The sequence below is a fragment of the Rhinolophus ferrumequinum genome, chromosome 10 (assembly GCF_004115265.2).
Source record: "Rhinolophus ferrumequinum isolate MPI-CBG mRhiFer1 chromosome 10, mRhiFer1_v1.p, whole genome shotgun sequence".
Lineage (NCBI taxonomy): Eukaryota > Metazoa > Chordata > Mammalia > Chiroptera > Rhinolophidae > Rhinolophus > Rhinolophus ferrumequinum.
In genome coordinates, this window is record NC_046293.1 from 85,782,144 (window position 1) to 85,796,948 (window position 14,805).

Genomic DNA, 14,805 nt, shown 5'->3' on the forward strand with positions numbered 1-14,805 from the left:
GGATGAGGCTGGAAGTCTGTATTTTCCTGATGCTCCTCCTGCCACTATACCCACAAATGATTCTAATAACCTTCCAGGTTTGTGAGCCATGAACAAAGAACTGCATTCAGACTTAGCAAATAACAGCAATAGCTTTCATATGGACAGCACTTCAGACTTTACAAGAAGCGCCTTCACATAAACTATTTCATCCCCATTTCATAGGAGGAAAATGAGGCTCAGAGTGGTCCGAGATCACACACCTGTATGCGTCAGACCTCAGTTCAGATACCACAGTAGATAACATTGTTTCTGCTGAAGCACTAGTTGAGCACTAAATTTCTGAGCACTAGTGAATTGATCTTGGGTCTCATTTCAGAGTATCCATGCAACTGACCAACTCATAACTGCAGTGCATCTGAACAATTCTCCATCTGTCCATTGCCGGGAAAGACCATCTGTATCCCAGTTAACCACTTTTCACTATATAAGCACTAAAAAAATACCTATTAAAATGGAACTCTAATAAACTTGTACAATACACAGTATGTAACATTCTAAAGTAATTTCATTTTATAACTTGTAGTGAGAAATTATTGGAAGATAGAAAACAAATGTAGCCACTTCTGCAAATAAAGTAATATCCATAGTCTTACTACTAATTTCTATAACATTCTGCTGAATGCCAGTTGGTTTATTTTTATTTTGATGCAGAATTTTCAGTTTCTAGTTAATGTAATAACTTACCAGGATCCCAAAGGATGGCAACAAGATTCCTTGTAATTAGGAAAGGGTCACATGAACATCAAATAAAGATAGGTCGGGGTGTGTGTGGGTGTATGAGGAGGCAGCAAGTGAGGCAGGCAGGAGACTGGAATATTTGGGGGATGAGTTTCTGGTTTTCTGTCTGTGTAGCTCTGCATAATCCACTGAAGATGAGGATGGGCTATGGCAGAAAGGTTGGTTCGAACACAGGAAAACAAGTTGCAGACATACCTGTAACAGGAGAATCTCTAATGCTACGGGCAAATTAGGGTCCACAGGCCGAATCCTGCAACCCATTTTTGTTGTTGTTGTTGTTGTTAATGGCCTACAAGTTAAGAATGGTTTAAACACATTTAAATGATTGAAAATAAATCAGAATATTTTATGCCATGAAAATTACATGAAATTCAAATTTGAATGTACATAAATAAAGTTTTATTGGGACACAGCCACACTTACTTATTTTACATATTCTCTATGGTGGCCTTCACGTTACAATGGCACAGGTAAGTAGTTATGACCAGCGTCCTGTGACCCTCAAAGCCCAATATGTTTACTATCTGGTCCTTCAAAGAAAAAGTTTGTCAGTCCCTGCTTTAGGGGAGGTGTTAAGATTGCTTCCTGAAAACTGATTCTGATCTAGCCTTCATTTGCAGAATATGAAATGAAATACTGAACTTAGAATCATCTCAGATATATCTTCGTGGATATTGACCTAAAAAGCGTACCGCGGTCTGGTTATCTCTGCCTGAGTGTCCCAGCATTGAATTGAGGCGGTTCCTGTGGTTTCCTGACCTGGGGGAGCATAGGCAGGGAAGGGTTTCTGCACATTGAATTCCATTATCAGAATGACGGATGCATGAAGAGAGGAGCTGAGCGTCCTAGTCCAGCAAAGCCCTGTGCATGGGCGGTGTTTGAGCCCTCCTTTTACTGAGGAATGGAGAGCTCTACCCGGTCAACAAGTATCTCAAGCACTGTTGCCCCTTTCCCAGCATTAATATTCAAAAACCAGAAATGCAGCATGTAGAGCATCATTCAAAACAGAAAGGCAGAGGCCGCTGTCTCCTCCCTTCCATGGAGACACAGGGTGGTCTTTCCGAGTGCAGACAGTTCCAGTGCATTGTCAGCAGCCCCACTTCTGCCGTCTCTAAAAGCAACACAAATTATACAGTATTTGCTATTGTTACACCTGTCAGCTAATTCAATTGTCAGATCATTTCAAACCCTGGAATTCCGACTGGAAAAAGCGGAGAACCTCACTCCTGTGAACTGTCTGTTAGACTATTCCATGTCACCGCTTGCTGGGGGGTAGGAATAAAAAAATATTCTCTGCTAGGAAATTAATGTTTATAAATACCCTGGAAAGCCAAATACTGAGCATAATGGTTAGAAGACAAGTAAGCAGAGTGGTTTATTATTAACATATCTATTTTAATTTGTGGTTTAATCACACACATTGATTGTTAGTTCAACATTTTTTTTTTTTTAATGTTTTGACGTTGGGTTTTTGTTTGGCTGGTTCTGTATGTTGGTTCAACTCAAAGTATTTTACTCACATTTCAGACAACACCTGATGCAGTCCTCTTTCCCAGTGTTTTTACCTAAACAATCTGTGAATGACACCTTCCAGTTTATGACAAACCTAGTCCTTAGATTCCAAGGTAATAAAGAAGGTGCCCTTATAATGAATTCCACAGGCTCATTTTCCTGTTGAAAACTTGAATATGCTTTACCAAACCATGACACGAGACTGAATTCCAGCTCTTCTGGTGACTTACTGGGATGTGCATGGATGTGACAGTTCATTTCATGGGCCCCAATTTCCGCCTGTCAAATGGGGTTAATATTTTAAATGATGGTTTTGACTCGGCAAATTTACTAAATATCATTGAATTATACACTTAATACTGATCAATTTTATAATATGTAAATGTTTCCTCAATAAAGTGGTTAAAAAGTTAATTTTTAAAATAGGAGTTGAGGGAGGAAGTCAAGGACGAAAAGAAAAGACTTCTTGGTGGATGTAGATGGAAGACATGGTCACTGAGGACAGACCAGAAGAAGGTCAGAGTCATCAGACTGAGCGTGAGAGAACAGACGGAACTGACGGGTATGTTTAGGGGTCATGTTCTACTTAAAACCATCTTCCTAGATTCTCCTAGCACCACAACTCCTCTTTCCTGCCCCCCAAAGTTAATCGTGCTCTTGCCAGGCTCTATTTGGGCTATGCTTTTGTTAATCCAATCATTACGCTGCATGGTAACTATTTATTTAAAAGTCTACTCCTCACTAAACTCAGTTCCTGGAGCTCAGAAGCTGTGTATTTTGGCAGTCTTCGTCTCGACCTCAGCCCAAGAGCTCAAGAATGTTAGATGAATGAAAAAACGAATAAATATTGCTGCGGCAGAAAGGAAAACAAAAAACAAGATGGTTTCAAAGAGTCAACGAAATGTATATGCGAATTGCTTAGCACAATGCCTTACACACAGCAAACATTAAGTGTATGGTGGTTCTTTCTATTACCAACAAAACATGCCAAGAACTAATCTGCAGACAGAAGTCTATTTTGAAGCAACACTAGCCTATAAAATAAAGCTGTTCACATGCATAGAAGACCAAATTTCAGACGACCCCCGTCCTAGTTCCAAGGCTTAAGGGCCCAGTTATTGGCTAGACTTCAAAAGGCCTCACAGAGCTGTCTACAACTTGTGATCAGAACTTCCGAGCTCACAGTTAGCAGCAGTCCCACTCTCACAACACACTGTACTTGCTGGCCTCAGCCATATAGCTGGGCTTGCTGAGGAGTCATTCTTCAAGATTCTGGTCTGAATGAGAAGGGACAAAAGGCAACAGAGAGCCAAGGAGAGTGGAAACAAGAGGTAGTGCTCCTGACTACCTCCTCTCCGTCTCCCCAAAGGTAAAATGACGTCCAGCACCGCAGGGAACTCCTGGGCTGCTTATTTATCTGGTACCAGATGAGGTTCCTTCAGTCATTCAATAGGTATTTATTGAGCCTCTACTATAGGCCTGCCATTGTTCTGGGCAGTAGATACATCAATGAATTAAATATTAAACACACTCAAGAACAAGTGGGGTGATCCTACCTGATGTCAAGACTTACTGTAAATAAGTAGTAACTAAGATCTGAGCACAGAGCCCACAGACTCATCCACATATGGAAACTTGACATATGACAAAGGTGTCGACTGGTGGGAAAGGGTGGGCATTCAATAGGTTTTGCTGGAATAACTGAGTATCTGTATGGGGAAAAAACAGAATCCCTACCTTACTACACTACTTAATACACTAAATTTAATTAATATAGTGTTAAAGGCCAAATTGAAACTCTTATTAGAAAACATAATATCTTTAGTCTACACACATGAAGGATTCCCTATGAAACAAAAGGCACAAACCACAAAGGAATGACTAGGTAACCTCAAATACATTAAAATTCACCAAAATAATCTATGTTTTAAAAGACACAAACTGGAAAAATATATTTGCAACTCAGTAAAAAAAAGACAATCCAAAAGAAATGGGTAAAATATATGAACAGGTAATTCCTAGAAGAGGAAACTCAAAGGGCTGATGAATACATAAAAATATGTTAAACCACACTACTAATCAGGGAACCACAAGTTAAAATCATAATATTTCTAACGTGTCATATTTGCAAAAATAGTTTAAGTCTGACAGTACCAAGTGTTTGGTAAAAGTACAGGCCATTCACGGCCTGGTGGCTCAGGCGGTTGGAGCTCCGTGCTCCTAACTCCAAAGGCTGCCGGTTCGATTCCCACATGGGCCAGTGGGCTCTCAACCACAAGGTTGCTGGTTCAACTCCTCAAGTTCCACAAGAGATGGTGGGCTCCGCCCCCTGCAACTAAGATTGAACACAGCACCTTGAGCTGAGCTGCCTCCTGGATGGCTCAGTTGGTTGGAGCACATCCTCTCAACCACAAGGTTGCCGGTTCGACTCCCGCAATGGATGGTGGGCTGCGCCCCCTGCAACTAGCAACGGCAACTGGACTGGAGCTGAGCTGCACCCTGCACAGCTAAGACTGAAAGGACAACAACTTGAAGCTGAACGGCACCCTCCACAACTAAGATTGAAAGGACAACAACTTGACTTGGAAAAAAGTCCTGGAAGTACACACTGTTCCCCAATAAGTACACAAGTTCCCCAATAAACTCCTGTGCCCCTTCCCCAATAAAATCTTAAAAAAAAAAAAAAGAAAAAGAAAAAAAAAGAATTTTCAAAAAAAAAAAATACAGGCCATTCATAGACTTCTAATAAATCTCTTTGGAGAAGACTACGGCGATATCTAGTAGAATTGACAGTATGCTTATCCTGCAGCCCCACGACTCCACCCCTAAGTGCCCTGGCACTCACAAACAAGCAGATACACAAAACCATAGCAGTACTGTTTTGAAACAGCAGTGGCAAAAGAAAAAGGATAATTTAATTATGTAGTATTCCAGTATAGGAATATATTTAGCTCTAAAAATGCATGCTAAGCCTCTGGTATCAAATAGCTGAATCTTAAATATGTAATGTTGAGCAAAAAAGCAAATTACACAATACATACATTCATACACACACATGCATATGATATAAAGTTTAAAGATATGCAAAATAATAGCATATATTGCTTAAAGATATACGCATATGTAATAAAAGTATTAAAGTGCACTGATATGTTAAGTTCAGGACAGAGGCTACCTGTGGTTGGAAAGGAAAAGAACTAGGAGAACTCCATCCCTATTGATTTGGTTTTGTCTCAGAGTCTTTAATTGAGGTGTAATTTACATGCAATGAAACAGCTCTTAAGTGTCCAGTCTGCTGAGTTTGACCAATGTATACATCCATGTAAACCACACCCATATCAAGGACATTTCCATCACCCCAGAAATTTCCCTTATGCCCTTTCTTAGTCAACACCCATCAGCAAACACTGTTTTGATTTCTAGCATCATAACTTAGTTTTTCCTGTTCTAGAATTTCATATAAATGGAACCACATAGTTTGCACTCTTTTAGCTTGAGATTCATCCATGTTTGTGCATATACAGTAGTCTATTCCTTTTACGTCTGAGTGGTATTCTGTTTCATAAACACACTACAGTTTATCTTAACTTTTTTTAATTTTTAAGTTGTGGTGGATACATGGATGTCAATGTATTATTCTTTATACCTGATCGTATATTAAATATTTTCTTTTTAAAAAGTATAGGTCACCGAGAGCTTGAGATTCTCTGGGACATACACCTAAGGGGGAAACGGCTGGGTGGTAGCTCACACATATTGTCAACTCTTCCAGCGATGGCGATTCTGGTTTCTGACCAGAGACCCACTGAATCAGCAACTCAGGAAGTATTGCTCAGGATTCTGCATTTTTCACAAGCTCTCCAGGTGATTCTGATGTACAACAGGTTTTGTGAACCACTGTTTCTAAATACGTTTTCTATATGGTGTTCTATAACTCCAATGGCTTCCATTACTATTCCTATATGCCAATAACTCATAAGTTTATATCTTTAAATAAAACTATCTCCTAAGTTACAGACCCTCCATAATTATCTGCTCTGGATGTCACTACTCAATGAGTCACAGGTGATTCAGACTCAATGTTACAAAACAGAAGCCAGCTTCCCAAGTTCTACCCCTTGGTTTTCCTTCCAGAGTTTCAGATTTCCTGTCACAGCACCACCACACACCCTGGGATTCTGTCATCCTTAACTCCTTTCCTCCCTGTCCTCCACATGGCAGCAGTGAGCAAGTCCTACTGGTTCTGCCACTGCACACCTCTTAAATAGAACATGTCTCTCCATTGCCCTGATCACTTCCTTAGTCCAGGCCATCCGCATTACTGTAAGAGCCTCCTAACAGTTTTCCTACCCCCGTCTTGTTCCTCCAGTCCATTCTCCACCTTGTGTCTAAAGGATCCTTTGGAAACAAATACTTGATTTTCAAAATCTGTTTAGAACCTCTCAATGGCTTTTCGTTGCCCTTAGGACAATTCTCAACGTGCCTTACAGAGCCTTTCATGATCTGATCTCTCCCTACGTTAACAACCTGAACTCCTGCCATTCATGACTCCTGCTCTCTATCCATGCAGCTACTCTGAATGCATCTTGCTTCCTTAAACACGCCATTCCACGCTCCCCTTCTGCATATGTTCATTCCACCTGGAATGCAACCCTCCTCCTCTTTCCCTGGCTGCCCTTGCTTGCCCTCAAGGCTCAGCGAACCGTCACCTTGTCTGGAGGTCAGGAACTCCCACTACAAACCCCTAGCAACTTGTTCTTCCTTTGTAACATCACAACACAATTCATGAAACAGCTTAACTATCTTCTCAGGCTACAAACTGGATGAGATCAGGCTCTGAGCCTGCTAGCTCACAGTGGATCCCTAGCACATAGTAGGAGGTTCATTTTAAATATTTGATGAGCGTTACCACATCACATTTAGTCTACAAGCAAACAAAGCTTAGAAACAGCCTCAGTCACTGGTTTCCTTCAACTTGAAGATACGCACAATTCTAAATTCAGAAAGTTATCTATTAACTGCAGTCTTTATGTTTCAGTCTCCTGACGCTTTGGCAAACATCGTCTGCCATCAGAGCAGCGGCCCATCAAAAGCAGCAAGAGGTGGCAAGACTGAGAACTAGCCAGCTTGATTTTCAAACCTTGAAAACAGCCCCACGTATTTTCCACAGTGTCATACCTCAGTTGCAAAGGAAGCACAATGCATGAAATCTTGTTAGGATTACAATGCTTGAGCTGGAAAGGCTTTTGGCATAAGGATTTTTTGTGTTGGGATTTATGTCTAAGGCACAGCTGGGTATATTCAGCTACTGCTAAGCACGAAGACTGCATGTGAGTTCCCCAGCAGTATACCTAGGGCAGAAGCTTTCAATTTTAAATCCCCAACCTTCCTTCCCATTTCTTTCTTTGTTCTTTTTCTTCTTTTTAGCAAAAACATTAAGAGCACACACTGTGGTGCCAGAACGCCTGGCTTAAAATCCCTGCTCCCTCATTTATTAGCTGTGGTATGCTAGGCAAACTACTTAGCCATTCAGTGTGGGGCTTCCTCACTTGAACATACATAGTAGGAATGAAACAGCACTTATTTCATAGGTTTGCTGTGAGGATTCAATGAGCTAATTTTATGTGAGGCATTTAGAGTAAGCGCTCAGGAAACGTTAGATGTATCTAGGGGCCTAGGAATAGGTTTGGAGGAGAAGGGATGGGAAACAGAACAGAAAGGACAGAAGCAAACAGAACAGAAGCAAAAGTAATCTACGTAATAATAACTGAGCACTTTGAACAGATTATCATTCAGACCTCAGAAAAGCTCCCTATCGCAAGTGAACCAGCCCGAGCTCAGTAAACGGCTGAGTGGGATTTGAATACATGGAATCTGTCTCCAGAACCAAATCCTGAACCACTAAGAAATGATGTCTCCCACGTTCACATCTGCCCCTTAGGGAACGGAATTCCTGAACTCTTTAAAAAGGGAGAAAGTGAAGCAAAAAGACATAAGGAATGGAAAGGAAGCAAGAATAAACAGAATAAGGCCAGACTCATCTGTTTTCTCAATTTAAAACAGGTTTCCCTTTACTATCCGTTCACGAATGTAACAGAGCCCACCACCTTCACAGACACGGTAATTCAGTAGGGCAGGTTGAAATCAAAATCATTGTTAAAGACTTCAACAGATGACAGATCCTTCCTAAACCTAATAAGATCCAAATGGAAATGGAAATGAGAGGCCTGAAATGCGAGGGCAAGCAAGAGAGCAAAGGATGGGAGTATCGGAAACACAGAAATCAAACCTCTGTCTAGAGCAGCAAGACACAGCGAGGTGCGCTATAGCCAAAGGATTCCCGTTTCTTGTTGGGCCTGTAACATCAGAAGAATGCCTTCACATCTCTGAGCATCACTGTTTCATCTGCAAAATGGAAACAAGAACATCTGCCTCTCCACAGATAACATCTGCTTCTCCACCAATCAATCACTTTGATCCAGTAGTAGGAAGAAACAGGGAGACGGGCACTCACATGGCCAACGGGGCAATCTGGCCATCTCTTTCTCTTTCTTTCTCTTTTCAATTTAACAAACTTAAAGAGCACTTGTGCCAGGCACTATAACAGTCACTTTACAAATATTAACTTACTCAGTTTCTGTGGTGGACTGCAGAATGTCGGCAAAGAGTCCCCTGACTGCACCCTTGTCTTGGGAGACTCCCCTCCCCCACAGACTTGGAGCTTGCCCGTGACACTTGCTTTGGTCAGTGGGACAACAGCAAATGTAACATAAGCAGAGATCTGAAAACTGCTTGTGCTTTGGGGTTTGCCATCTCTTGCTGCTCTTTGGAACCCTGGGGCCACCACATGAAGAAACCTGAGCTACCTGGCTGGAGCCTGAGAAATCACATGCCATCCCAAATGACGTCCCTAAAGACTAACTCACCTGTCAACTACCAGACATGTAAGTGAGGCCATCCGAGAGCCTCCAGCTACTGACAGACCTGCCAGGTGATCGCAGAAGCAGGAGAGAATCAGCAGAGCTCAGCTGGGCTGGCCTGGACCAAAAGAGCTTCCCAGCCTACCTACTGACTCATAAGCTTGATAAAATAGTTATTGTTTTTAAGCCACTAAATTTTGGGGTGATTTGTTATGCAACACAAACGGATACACTGCACAGCAATCCTATTAGGTAGGTACTATTATTATTCCTATTCTAAAAATCAGGCAACAGAGAAGTAAAGAGAGGTTAAGCGACTTGCACAATTTTTAAACGGCAGAGTCAAGATGCAACCCCTTGCAATCCAGCTCCCAGTCTGTGCTCTATTCGGAGATTTTATGTAATAATGCCCTGTACTATGTTATTTCACCTATCAAAACTGAAGATATTCCTATCACTTGACCCTGAAATCTACTGTAATTTGTCACACTATATACTTGCACATGTGTACAATCATGTAGATATAAGATTATTCACTGCAGCACTGCTGATAATAGCAAAGACTAGAAACAACCAATTCTAGTATATCCGTATAAAGGCATTCCATATGCAGCCATCAAAAAAAAAACTGGGTAGATCTACAAATACTGATCTTATATACCAGGGGAAAAGGCACACTGCACTTACATGCTACTTTCACATGTGTGTGTAAACCATTTACACTTACATACTACCATTTACATTTACATTTGTATGGAAAACACTATGAATATACAACTGCTTGTACATACATAATTTGTGGGAGGACACAACAAATGGCTTTAACATCAGTTACTTCTGGGGATAGGGAACCAGCTGGCTGGGCAACAGAACAGAAGAACAATTTTCACAGCAAACTTTTTCAAATTTTGTATTTTATATTGTGTAAATGTATCACCTATTAATTTTAACTTAAAAGGTTGTTGTGAACATGAAGGGAGGCAACAGATGCCTGGCACAGAGAAAGCCATCAATAAATAAGAGCAGCCTTTCTAATTATTTTTCCGCAACTGATTTCTAACTCTTTCTAATACAAACAATTTTTTTAAAGTAACCAATCCTCTGAAACTTCTGGCTCTGCGTAGGAAAGAGCTCATTTTGGATGCAAAAATAAAGAAGAGAACATTAGCTAGCTGTGTGAAGAGGTGAAAGAAGAATCCAGCACGTGGCTTCTGCGGTTGTCAACGACATGAAATTCAAAGCCGGGAAGAGTGGCAATGCACCATTTTAGCCTCTCCCCCGAGAAACGCAATTACTGGGCACCATCTGTACTCTTACTTTGTATATTCCCGATGCACCTTCTCTTTCATTCAGGATCACCAAATAAGAGAACTTACTTTCTATTCTAATAGTTACCTATCTACAGTGACTGATCTACAACAGTTGAAAGTTGACACATGCAGCTGCCAAATTATCTGCTTCTCCAGAGCTAGAAATGACCTGGGCAGAAGTAGGCAGTTTGTGGGCACCAAAGCGTAACGCCAAGAGCAGGGCTGTGGAGTCAGGCAAACCCAGGCACAACTCTCAGCTCCAACCCTTAGCTGAATGGCCTTGAGCCACGTACTCAAGCTTTCTGAGCTTGTTATCATACCTGTAAAATACTGACAAGACTTAAACTATTGCACAGGCCTCTTGCTAATAATACATGTACCACCATACCAGGTACACAGAGATATTCACTAAATATCAGCTCCCATCATTGGGGGCATTCCAGCTGAGGCCCCATCTTTCTCCTTGCCCCTCCCCCTGCCCTCTTGCCTCCCTCCTTCTTCCTCTCCAGCGCACACCAATTAACAATCTTAGGTGTACATTAGCACATTCCCACCTCTCCTGTCCTCCCACATCAGCATGCTCAGCTGACTCTACCTCCAAAATCATCCCGACTCCCCACCTGTCTCCATCAGCCCTGCACATAAAGATGGTCTCCCTTGCTATTACCTTAACCCAATCCACAATCCATTCTATACACACTAGCCAAAATGATCTTCAAAATAAATAAACCAGATCACATCATTCCATTCTTCTGCTTAAAAGTCTCTAAATAACATCCCTCTGCATTTAGGTTAAAATCCAAATTTCTTACCATGGCCAACAAGGCCCTACAGGAGTCGGTCCCTACCTGTCTCTCCAAACTCGCTTCATTCCACCTCGCATACACCACTCTGCTTCAGAATATTTCTCATACAGGCCAAGCCCGTTCCTGCCTCAGAGCCTTTGCAGTTGATGTTCCTCAGTCTGGAATACTCTTTCCCCAAACCTTCACATAGTTGTCTTCTTTACATCATGTAATTCACGGTACAAATGTCAGCTCCTTCGAAATGTCTTCCCGGACCACGTAAACTAAAATGGCTTCATTCCATGAGTCACTCCCATTTCATTATCCTGCTTTATTCTCTTCATAGCACTCATCACTATTTAAAATTATTTGCATATTTGCTTACTTCTTTATTATCTGATTTCTCAACTAGGATGTAACCTTCAAGAGAACAAGTTTTTGGCTCTCATCTCCCCACTGCACTATTGCTTAAAAGTGTCTACACATAGTAGGTGCTTTATATATATGCCTTGTGGTGGTGGGTGTTTTAAAATGCAAATTGCTGAGCTTTAGTCCCAGAGATTCTGATTTAATAGATCTGAAGCAGAGCTCAGGAATCTACATTTCCAGCAAGCATCTATCTCTTTTCATCCCAAAGCAGGTAGTACATAAATCACATTTTAACATACAGGCATACCTCGTTTTATTGCACCTCACTTTATGGCACTTCACAGGTGTTGCGTTTCTTACAAACTGAAGGCAAGATCCTCCCAGTAAAAAGATTACAACCTACTTTATTGTGGTAACTTGCTTTATTATGGTGGTCTGCAATGAAAACCACAGGTCTCTAAGGTATACCTATTCTCTAAACCATCTCCATCTCCAAACCTTGATTCTCTTACACACCTTACTTAGGCCTACATATCCCATCCCAGTTGCTTTTCTTAATTACCTTGGTGACACTGAGGGTAAAAGGAGGTTACTGACCCCTGAATTTGGAGTGCAAACAAGTAACCCTGCCAGTTCCCATTTCTGCTGCTTCAACCAATGTTAGGCATTCAAACTATCTGGTCAGCCTGGCTGAAATCCTGTCCTCCCCAGAAACACCTGAGCAGATTTGGACTGAATCCAAAAGGTAAGCCAGGTAAATTTCCATGTCAGCTCCCTAACACTTTCCAGTGGCAGCTGGGCCAATTTCTACTTGTTGTACACCCACTCCAAATACCACTCCCCCACCTCCACCCCCCACCCCCACACATAGCAGAAGCTTTAATTCTGGCACGATCTGTAAAACCACAGGCCAGAGCTCCCTTTGAAGCAACCTAACAGCTGAGAGGAAGAAATCTTTGAAAGGGCCACTCAGGTAACTAAAGCCATAGGCACATACATTAGTAGTAGGGCAAGCCCAAAGACCAACCCAGAGACATGCGCAGGCTCCGGCTTCTTCTCAGCCTTGTCTCTTTAGAAAATACCCAACAGCCTTTCCTTGACACCTGAACTGTCATCACGGTTGGTCTGGGAAAGTGCATACTTGGACTTCCTGAAGTTTCCTCTACCTCCCCTTCTACCCTGTCCTGCATTTGATTAAAGCAGCCTCCAGCCCCAAGGTTTAAATCCAAACAGAACACTGGGATTGGTAACTTAAAATCACCAACATTTGTGTGTGCATTAGCTCCCCCCAGACAGGAAAGATCCAGGGGCGCAGGCCCTGTGTGCGTGCTCTCGGGCCTGACAAGAAGGGCACCAACCCTCCAGGCTGCGCCTTGAGGTGGAATAAACCCTGCAGTTCAGCCTGCAAACTGGAGTTTTTCCACTAAGGGCGCTGGCTGGAGGGGAGGGGTGCGCGCAGGACCTCTCACACCTGCTTTGGGAAGCAGCGGCCGCCGAGGGCGCCCCCAGCGCACGTGGCAGATCCTCTCTTGTCCAGGACTCGGCGCGGTGTCCCTCCGCCCGCAGCGCCTGGCTCGCTCCCGCCCACGGAGGAACTCTAGTTCACACTCCCTGGCTCCTTCCAAATACCAGAAACCTGAGTATTTATGGGAGCAAGGACCACCTCCCCGAAACACACACACACACACACACACACACCCCCTCCGCCTGTCACCCACCGATCTCGGACAGGGGCCCGCCGTCCCTGGGGTGTGCGCCCAGGGAGCACCCCTCCCCCGACGCCCGGCAGGAAAGTTCCCGAGTCCGGAGGCTCCCGAGGGGGGAGCGAGGCGCTGAGCAGCAGAACGCAGCGGAGAAAGGGGCCGAGCAGGCACGAGCGGCGCCCGTGAAGATGCTCCCCCAAAAGCTCGAGGTGGGGGGTGCTGGGAATGACCCCGCTCCGCCCCGGGGAGGCGCAGGCGCGGGCAGGGAACCCCGACGTGTCCACGCCGCCGTGGGGAGCGCAGGCTCCGGAGCCCTCAGGCGGGGAGAGACCCCGCGGCACCGCTTGCTCCCCCCAGATCGTCAGGCGCCGCTCTCCCGCCCAGGCAGCGGCTGCAGCCCCGAGAGACTGCCTGTCGCCCCCAGCCCTTCCCGCCGGCTCCCCTGCGAGGTTCCCCGTGCCGCGGTGGCGGCGGCGGCGGCCTGGAGCGGGGGGGACGCGCTCTCACGCTCGCCCGCACATTCGCCACCGGCCCCTGGCGCCTCTGGGGTCACTGCTCACTCACCCTCCGCATGGTGCCGGGACCGTCCGGGCCCGGATGGGCGCGAGGAGGGACAGGGCGGGAAGCAGCGCAGGGCCGCCGGGGAGCGCCAGGCTGCCCCCGCCCGCACACGCGTGCGCCGCGGCCGGCGAGCGGGCGGTGGCCTCCGCGGGGGCGGAGCGGGGGCGCGCGGGCCGCGGGGTCCCCGGGCCGGCTCCGGCAAGCTGAACTCCAGGACCTGCTTCCCCGGTTGGGGCGTCCCCACCTCCCCAGGCCGCTTCACCCCTCTCTTCCCGACCTGGAGAGGAGCTGGTTTCCAGTGCCTGCCCAACTCTGAGCTGGAAAAGCTTGGAGTTGAACGTTGGGGACGACCTTGCGGGGAACCAAGTTTGAAGAGCAAGAGGGGATTGATGGAGAACTGAAGTGGGATTATTCACCACCTTAAAAATACCTCTGTTCTCCCCGTTGGATGGGAGAATGCCCCACTGGTGTCCCATCCTACTCTTTAGGGTCTGCGACTGTCTTTTCAAAGTCTTAAGCATCCATAAACCTTTTCGGTGGGGAGGTGGTGAGAGTTAAGAGTGGGGAAACAGCAGAGCAACCCACCGCTTGGGGAAAGACAACCTCATGGAACAGAAGTGGTCTAGTTTTCTCCGGACCAAGCAGCTCAGCAGGGGAAGGAGTCTGTCCCCCTGTACTGCAGAACCCACAGGTCTCCCTGGCCACCCCCTACATGTAGAGCTTCCTCTTCACAACCGGCCTCCCCACCTCTATCCCAGCTTCTCCAAACAACAGGAAAAGTCCATCCCCAGAAGCATTAGCTGAAGGGAGGGGACGTATATTTCTCCTGACTGTGAAAACACTGTACACTCCTGAGCCAGGAGAA

General features: G+C 44.7%; 1 protein-coding gene across 1 annotated transcript in view; it reads right to left on the bottom strand.

Annotated features, from left to right (window-relative positions):
• TMCC3 (transmembrane and coiled-coil domain family 3) overlaps positions 1–14,016 on the bottom strand; it is a 240,689-nt gene extending 226,673 nt beyond the window's left edge. Inside the window, exon 1 of the mRNA XM_033117783.1 lies at positions 13,944–14,016. Within this exon, the coding sequence (XP_032973674.1) occupies positions 13,944–13,952 (9 nt within the window). The 5' untranslated portion in view covers positions 13,953–14,016. The remainder of the gene's footprint in view (positions 1–13,943) is intronic.
• Between the last annotated feature and the right edge of the window lie 789 nt (positions 14,017–14,805).